The 8,589-nt window shown below is 44.2% G+C and overlaps 3 protein-coding genes across 3 annotated transcripts; all 3 read right to left on the bottom strand.

Moving 5' to 3' along the window:
- Positions 1-2,033: 2,033 nt before the first annotated feature.
- On the bottom strand, positions 2,034-5,841 carry F4813DRAFT_381100 (DNA-repair protein rad2; the record flags this gene model as incomplete). The annotated part of the gene is made up of 10 exons (XM_049245635.1): positions 2,034-2,549; positions 2,610-3,171; positions 3,920-4,123; positions 4,180-4,277; positions 4,335-4,389; positions 4,442-4,676; positions 4,739-5,332; positions 5,428-5,525; positions 5,583-5,604; positions 5,712-5,841. The coding sequence occupies 10 exons, from the start codon at positions 5,839-5,841 to the stop codon at positions 2,034-2,036; spliced, it is 2,514 nt and encodes an 837-aa protein (XP_049098992.1).
- Positions 5,842-7,131: 1,290 nt separating this feature from the next.
- F4813DRAFT_361338 (uncharacterized protein) lies at positions 7,132-7,669 on the bottom strand. Its single transcript, XM_049243517.1, has one exon. It carries the CDS (start codon positions 7,543-7,545, stop codon positions 7,192-7,194), a length of 354 nt encoding a protein of 117 aa, XP_049098991.1. The 5' UTR covers positions 7,546-7,669; the 3' UTR covers positions 7,132-7,191.
- A 130-nt stretch (positions 7,670-7,799) lies between these two features.
- Positions 7,800-8,541, bottom strand: F4813DRAFT_361337 (uncharacterized protein). The gene has a single exon (XM_049243516.1). It carries the CDS (start codon positions 8,469-8,471, stop codon positions 7,911-7,913), a length of 561 nt encoding a protein of 186 aa, XP_049098990.1. The 5' UTR covers positions 8,472-8,541; the 3' UTR covers positions 7,800-7,910.
- Positions 8,542-8,589: the final 48 nt, after the last annotated feature.

Here is an 8,589-nt window from a genome sequence, read left to right as displayed (position 1 = left end):
TCTTGTTCTAACCTGCAGAGTCTGTGCCTTGACAGCACAATCCGTAAATTTAAATATCGAACGGGATCCATTTACAATGTCATTATACCGAATGACGATATAAATGAAATTGTACCAAAGGGAAAGGGGGTATAAACGTATTAGTATCGGAAGCGCGGGCAAGTCTGCGTATAATTCTGCTGAAACAGGAATATTGAACTAAAAGAAAGGCTCAACATTCCAATAGCCACTATATATGTCTACCAAGAGAAGATAATTAATTAGAAATAGTTCGCATCCGCGAACACCTGAAGAGAAAGCTTGTAATAGTTCTTGGCAACGATCGTGGGTTGAGCCTGCGAAGATAAACGCAAAGTGCTCTATCTAATAGTGAATAAAACGGGTCGAAGGGTATGGGAACCAAGGAAATGGATTTAGATACCATCGAACATCGTGCTAAACTAGGAGAACTAGGAGTATCACACTGGAATGAGGCTACCTTAGACATCTTTGCCGTTTGCAAAATAGCCGCGTACCTTGGACGCGACGAAGAAATGAACATGCACTAGAATTGTTAAATCAGAAGAATTAACCAATTAAACGCAACAGTTACGTGTAGGTGGGTCAGCTTGTTCTTGGCCTTACTGTTTGCGTCAAGCCATATTGGAAGTGTCGTTTGTATGGTCAAATTGATTCACTTTTATAAACTAATTTATATAATCTGTAAATATTTATCGTTACTTTTATAGAACACTTTATTATAATGTAACCTTGTCTTTAAACTTACTGATTTTCAGAGATATTCTTAGTTTCTAGAAAGCTGTTAACTATGTTAACCTATAGACTTATGGGCGACGCTTAAGCCTATCTGATCAGCCCCCGCATACTGTGTAATTCGATTTATATCTATTGTAACCAAGGGCAAGCCCTCATCTTTCTTATAGTTACATCAAAGTGCTTAGATATTTAGTCTGACAACACACCATTACCTACCTAGGTAGGTAGGTACCTAACTTATTATATATTCATTTGCAGATCTAATGTTGTGACCAACGTATTGATTAATATGATGATGATAAGAACGTTAACGTCTATTAGTAGCTATAAACTAGGTAGCTACAACAGGCGCATCTATAGCGCTTTAGACGTTTAGAGTACCTCCTCCTTTATAGAAAGAAATAAAACTAAAGTTTCGCCTGATATAAGAGATCTTCCACTTCCTATCCCCAGCCCTAACCTGCTTATAGCATTATTTTACCTGGTTAGCGCCGGCGCTAAGTAGCCAATTTTTAATTAGGGAAAAACCGTCGAATACGCTTTTTTATAACAGAAATAGAATTACCTTCAACGCTTAACAATATTTAAAGAAAAACCTAAAGTCGAACTATTTAATTTAATTATAGTAGGATTCGAACCTACTTATATTACGGCATATAAGCACAGATCAACACACATCCAGGCGTTAAACCATTACGCCATATGGAACGTGTTAATTAATAGGGCACGCTTCGGAAGCCAAAGACTTCGAGGTGGCGTCTTCACTCTATGTGAAGATCTTCGCAATCTTTGCAGTTGCGGGTGTTGATTTAAGAAGGACTTTATAGACGATGCAAGGGTTATCTTATTTTCTTTCATGGGAATCTGAATATTAGCGAGTCATTTAGGCAATATCGGTCAAGATCCCGGGTGCCATTTTCCCTTCCGGACCCGACCGGAATCCACACCGGTTGACGCTCCACAGCAAATTCATCCGACTGCCTTGGTCGTAAAGGTGAGAGTCAATTGAAAGCAATGATCAATTCATCTAGCTTCATTAAAATACTAGTAGTACTTAGCGTTCCTCATTAGCAAGCTCTAGAAGCACCAATATTTTCATAGCTGTTGGTATCAACTCTAACCCGCTCATTACCGTAAACTCCGGTTTTTGCAAAGCCTGCAAAGCCAACGACGCCAGTTTTTAAACATAATCCCCACCCAGATGATAAACACGAAATAGTTGATTGAACCAGCTCCGAAGATAGTGCGTTTACTATAGTCCCGGGGTGACTGAATCACTACGCACCACCGCGAGGCTTCGCCTTCGCCTTAGCCTTCTCTTTCTTCTCTTCCTTCAGCTTCTTCTTTTTAGCTTCATTCTGCTCCTCGAGTTTTCGCTTGTGCACGGCCTTTTCTTCATCTGTTTTAGGGATCACCTTGAAAAAGCCCTCTAGCCGAGCCTGTTGCGAACTCTTGGTGGCTTTTTCCAATCTTGCACCGCCCGCGCGGACTCTGTCTTCGTTAAAGCCCTTATCGGTTACTAGAAACTTGACCAGTCCTTCAATATCTGGCTTATCCCATTTGAAGTCACAAAGGGGATCATCTGCCTTGCGAACGTCTGGCTCAAAGAACAAAGCTCGCGCATCCTCAAAGGGCCAATCTTCAGGTAGTGTATACTTGGAGTCGCTCTTGATGTATTCAACCACTTTCTCAAGTGTACCGTACTGACGTATCAGCTTCAAAGCAGTGCTAGGTCCGACCTTGGGAATAGGATCAAGATAGTCACAGCCAAGTAAAATGCAGAGATCGACAAACTGTTTCGATTAGTACTTTGCCTAGTATGTGAATGTGGTCGGAGGAAAGGCTTGACTGACTTGTTTGCGATCCATATCCAATCCCTCGAGCACCTTATCAACGTAAATTTCCTGGATTGGCTCTTTTCTCTGCTCACTAAAGGTCAGGTGACGTAGTAAGACTGGGCTATCGAAGCATAGCGTGTCCATATCCTCGCTGGCCGCTGCAAAAACCTTTCCAGCTCTAGCAAGAGCGGCGCACTGTGCTTCGGCTTCAGTTGGCGCAATAATGTAGGGTATACCCATGAACTTCAACAACTGCTGGCACTCGGCATTGTGCTCCTTAGTGACTCGGACTGTTCGGCGAGAGAACTTTTCCACTTCTTCGGCTGTACCAGTTTCTTTGGCCTCTTCCAGTCCCTCTTTGGCCTCAGCCTTACGCTGGAAACGGCGAGCAAGTTCACCCGACTTCAGTTTGGGGGGTGCGCCATCGAATACATAGAGAGGTTTGATGCCGTTATCGACCATTCGTAGAGTTCGATAGAACATTCCCATGAGATGGGAGGTGGTGTCGCCCGATTCGTTCGTCAGTTGCTGGCCATCGGAGCGGACTGCGATCAGGAAGCTGTAGATACTCATGGAACTGATTGTGAATTAGGTTCTGCTTCCCGTATTAGATGAAAATGAAGTTATACATACGCATCCTATCATCTAAGGATTAGCATACCAACAATTAGATGCCTTTCTCAGGGAATACTCACTATAGCAACTTTGCGACCGAATTGACTTTTGATGTCACCCTCTTTAATGGCGGCAGGAGCCTCATCTTTAATGATGGGGAATAGGCCTTTAATACCCATAATTAAGGTATTTCTGAAGCAGCCTGGTGTAAATAGTCGTGAGAAGAATTGAAGACTGGAAAGAAATGAAGGTAGATGGGTATTTTGTTATGCGTGAAAGAAGATGAAGTGGTAAGGAAGATTATAGTGCGTGATGTCACGAGAAATGCGAAACCGACGCGCCCTAAATCAATTAACCTAACTAACTGAAGCTTGACGCGCCTTCTAATCGCGAAAAGTGGGGTAGTTCTGGAAGCAAGAGTGAGTGAGTGAGGTGGTCAGTGCTTGCCTCTTATATTTGTAGCAAACTTTGTTAGGTCGTTGAATGTAACCTAACCTAGGTACCTAGGTAGTTACATTTGCATTAATCAGCATTCATCTTATCATAAGCCAGAAATAGGACGAATGAGATATTCACCATATTTTAAGCATCTCAAGCATCAAGTATTAACTCTTATTAACTCTAAAGCCACGTGGGCACTTATAAGAATATTTCTCAATTTTAAATCCAATTAACTCATATATTCAGTCAACTTATCTCAAATAGTATACTTATATCTTGGACTTTCATCACCTAGTTCGGCGAGTTCGTCTTCGGATAAGTTCTCATGTGCCGGCGCAAGAGGTCCCTCGCTACGCCTCTTGTTCTCTCTAGCGAACCAAAACCACATGAACCCGAAAATGCAAGCGGCCATGCCTACCAAAGATAGAGAGACGGCATTTCCCACGATGTAACGCGGTCCATCGGCACTAGGACTAGAGAGTTGTTAGGCAATAAGTAACTTTAACATGCTGCAAGTTATCAGACTTACTAGATAAATGATGCCATGATGCCAGCAACATTACCCGAAGTGAGTTGCATGCCATTGGCTGTCGTGCGCTTGCCATATCGCGGCGTATTGCTTGGTAGCTAGATTCAAGTTGTTAGCAATCCGAAGTATAATTTGAATCAACACCAAGAACTTACCCAAGCCAGTGGTAAACCAACAGTGACATAAAGTCCAGTAGCAACTAGGAAACAACTTGAAGATTATTAGTTAAACCTCCAAGAACCGAATCGACAACCAGACATACCCAAAATAATGCACCCCGGCTGATGAGTTCGAGAGTAGCACACCATATCCAACAACACTAACGGCACCAAAGGTCACTGTGAAGAGGCCGCGCATCTGCATTCGATCCGACAAAAACGCGATTCCCATGTAAGTCATAGCACCAACGAAATAGCACGGAATAGTGAGCAACTGGATCTCCGCAGCCGACCAATGTCCTAAACCACGGATAATCGTTGGCAAGAACGTAGAGTAGCCTGGATTAACTGCGTTAGGATTGTGTTTATAAAATTTATAAATTCCAAGACCAAAGGCTTACCATATAGTAAAGTGTCCACGCCGAACTGGCCGAGACAGAACATCCAAACCTTCCAATCCTTGAATGCAGCCAACATGTCGTTCTTGCTAAACGTTAGGGCGCTCTCGGTGGACCCGTAGTGGCGGAAGTGTCGCTCGTTGGCTAGTTTCTTCTCCTCGGGGGTCAAGAAGTAGGCATGGTCGATATCGTTAGGGAGGAAGAAGAAGGCAACGACACCTAGGACGATACTCGGGAGACCCTCGATGATAAATATCCATCTCCACCCCCTATACCCAGAAATTCCATCCATCTCGCCAATGCCATAAGCTAACAACCCGCCCAAAGCACCTGCAATAGCGGCGCTAACGAAGAGGTAGCCGACACGAAGAGCGAGCTCTTGCTTCGTGTAGAAGAAGGTCAGATAAACGTTCAGCCCCGGGAATAGCCCAGCCTCGACAACACCAAGGATCACGCGCACAGCAATGAGTGCGCCATAACTGTGAACAAAGCCCGTACACGTCGCAATAATTCCCCAGCCGCAAGCGATGAAGGCGATATATCGAGAAGGCGTCAAGGGTTTCAGTACCAAGTTTGAAGGCACTTCAAAGAATAGGTCTAGAAGACTTGAACAGTTAGAACTGAACGGACTAGAAAGCCCTCTATATCTCAAGACGTTGTAGCTTTCGTTTTAATAAAGAAGGGTGACTAACACGTGACGAAGAAGATAGAGACAGCTACTTGGAACTGATTCCCTACCAGCCCAAGGTCTGCCTCCAAACTGTAAAGACGTGCATTACCAATGTTCACACTGGAGCCGGTTAGAAACTAATCCCTAAGCTAGATGAATGATTGGCGGAGTATATACCGGTCCAAGAAACTAAATGTGTCTGTGCAATCTGATGTTAGTTACCATAATAGCGAATAACAATAACCCAAACAGACCTGAGGATGGGAAGTTCAATAAAATTAGTAGTTAGTTACAGGCATTACTTACAAAGGAGCATAACAAGAGGTATTATGTGTAAATCAAGCTTGCGCAAAAGCTTTTTCTCATCTACAACAAATGTCGGATCTATCGCCGTCTCGGCCACGCCGTCCTGCGCCTTGATATTTGAGTCGGACATATTCGGAATGTCGTCTGCCATCGAGCAATAAGAAACGACGGTTTCGATAGAGTCGTATACCTAGGGCTGAAAAGTAACAATACTCGATAACAATACTCAGCCGGTCCAGTCCAGAGGAAAGTCGGAATAATTGATTGAGTCGATTGAGTCGATTGAGTCTCGAGGTAGATATATCGGATCGGACTGTGACGATATGTTTGAGACCAAAAGGTTCCACCAGAATCGCCTCTTGCGGACTACGAGCTAGTCTTGTTTTACGTCAGTCCTGTCTTATCCACCGTTCCTGGGCGCCTGAGCTAGAGATAAGCTATCTCCTGGTTATCTCATACTAATACTCTCAAGTATCTGACGGCGAGTATGAAGATATCGTATCCATCACGTGTGGTAGAGTAGAATAGAGTAGAGTAAAGTAACAAGAAAGAAAATAACATGGAATACAGCCTTGGGGTCGGTAGGCATGTATATACGTAAACTATCTAGAATTATTAAAGGAAAATGTTACTCTTTACTATTATCGAGCTTCCCGGACCCTTGATTCGGGCTTATTACTTTGCTTACTCCCCAGCAAGCAGGGAAGCTGAGCTGCATCCCAAACCCGAGCCTGCTGATAACTTAGGACCCGAAATCATTAAGCAGGTAAACAACCGAGCTGAACATGGTGTCAGGGAATCAGGTGCAAGACAATGTTGGATATTGGAAATGAGGGTTCCATCCGAGGGCCGGCTCTCACGTAAACCATAACCATCGATTGACTATGCCGGCTCGTGGATTATGACACAAGTGGTGGTAGCCCGGACCAGAGGGAAGAGCCGATAGGATTTTAGGCCCTCGCAAATGCCCCTGTATCTCTGCCAAGACGACCTGAAGACAAGGGCTGAAGCCGGGGTCAGATAAGATAAATGTGAGAAGTGGGGGTTGCACTTCTACGAAAGGTTCCAAGTAAAGCTCAATATCTTTGACCGAACCTACCTAGGTACCTAGATATCGTTTCTTGGATGGGCTGATTATCACGATGACCAAAGTTAACCCCCAAGTATGAGTTATGGAATGGGGAGTCTATCTACCTAACTATGTATTTATTCAAGTCCCTCGAGAAACTTTTAAACCTTTAGGAAGAAGACAAGCTCTCTCCAATGTTAAAATGGGGGTAAGGGGCTGCGGCATCGATTCTATCAGGGGGTATCCTAATCACCGATATTCTCGGCGATAACGCCGTGTAACTAGGTACTTAGGTATAATTTAAATAGATACTAAGTCCGTAAGCCTTCCATAGGGCTGTCGCAGAGGTAGCACAATGGATTTTGGCCCTTATATTAATAATAACATCACCGCTACTAGACGATACGAAGCCTATATATTACGGGAGTAGGTCCGACAAGACATCCCTTCATAGTTTTCCCCTTTTAGCTCGGCGATGGTACGAACAGGACGAAGCGAACCGGCCGGATCCAACAAGGCGTTCGGATCGCGTACTTGAAGAGTATGACGGCTCGGAACCGTGATCTGCCTCCCACGCTCGTCGAGGCTAATGAGATATGGGTGTATTGTTGCCTCGCTAGTTGTAGCGATGCCGCGTGATTGGTCGTCTTTTTTAATACCCTGATCAACTTTGCCTCCAGCCGCTATACGCATAGAACTATCAGAACGAAAACGCATAGGCGTAGGATGAGGGTTTGTTCCGCCGCCACGGATAACTGGGCTCATATAAACCACGGAATTCTAAAACTAGAATTAAATGCATTTAAATTTACGTGTCTTGAATTGCATTCATGCTGTAGGTCTTATTACTAAAGATTTATAAAGGTGTTACTTACTGGTTGAATCCGCGCCTAATAAGTGATTCATCTATATAGATGTTAGCACGAACCCTCAGACAAGTAGTAACGAGTTTACGTACGGTCATCACGTCTTGTTCCACCAAAAGAAATACTTTGTTCGCCAGGCGGGGTTCCCTCTATATTATATATCGCATTCTTAATAGCACTGACCGTAACTGGGGACGAACACATGATCAGAAACGATCTGCCTAACTTTATGAAGTTTCCGGAAGCCGATGGCGTGATCTCAAATTATAGGCCGCCGATGGTATCTTCCCCAGTAAACTGTGACTCGACACTGTAGCCTTGTCCCGTTGGCATGGCGATCAACTGTCTTACAACACCGGGAGACGTGGCAATACCGTCGAGCCAAATCTGTGGAGGGGCTACAACGTAGTCTTGAATCTTGCCCCTGGATGCCAATCGACGACGATCTTTAGTCCCATTATCATCAGCGGCATGTTCACCGGAAACGACATTCACGCCATCAGCGTAGATTTTTATCATGAAAGGCCAATCCGCGTTGAAATCAACCCACATGGCTTCTCTTTGGTACATGGACAGAAACAACCCGCCCTTAGCTACCATGCTTGGGGGAAGCTTATGGGCATGATCACGGATTCCAAATAGAGAAAAAGTGCCTAGATCAGGTGGTAGTTTAACTGACTTATGATTTTCGGGAACGCGAATGGTCCGATGGAACGTGATGCGAAGGCATTGGGGATGGAACGGACTGTCGGCGTGAGGCACAAATTTCACCTTAATTGCGTTATCCTGGAGGCTGCAATGGTATTTCTCATCCAAGTCCATCATTTTGCTTTGTTTCAAATAGTATATTAATCGATAGCCTGCTGCTTTCTTGAAGAGAAGTGCCAGAGATCACACTTGATGTTATATTACCCACGGAGTGACGGGTACGTAGCTGGTATAT

This window comes from Daldinia decipiens, assembly GCF_022478715.1.
Source record: "Daldinia decipiens strain CBS 113046 unplaced genomic scaffold F4813scaffold_19, whole genome shotgun sequence".
NCBI classification, from domain to species: domain Eukaryota; kingdom Fungi; phylum Ascomycota; class Sordariomycetes; order Xylariales; family Hypoxylaceae; genus Daldinia; species Daldinia decipiens.
The sequence above is the reverse complement of the archived record's forward strand: the minus strand, read 5'-3'. Positions and strand labels throughout refer to the sequence as shown.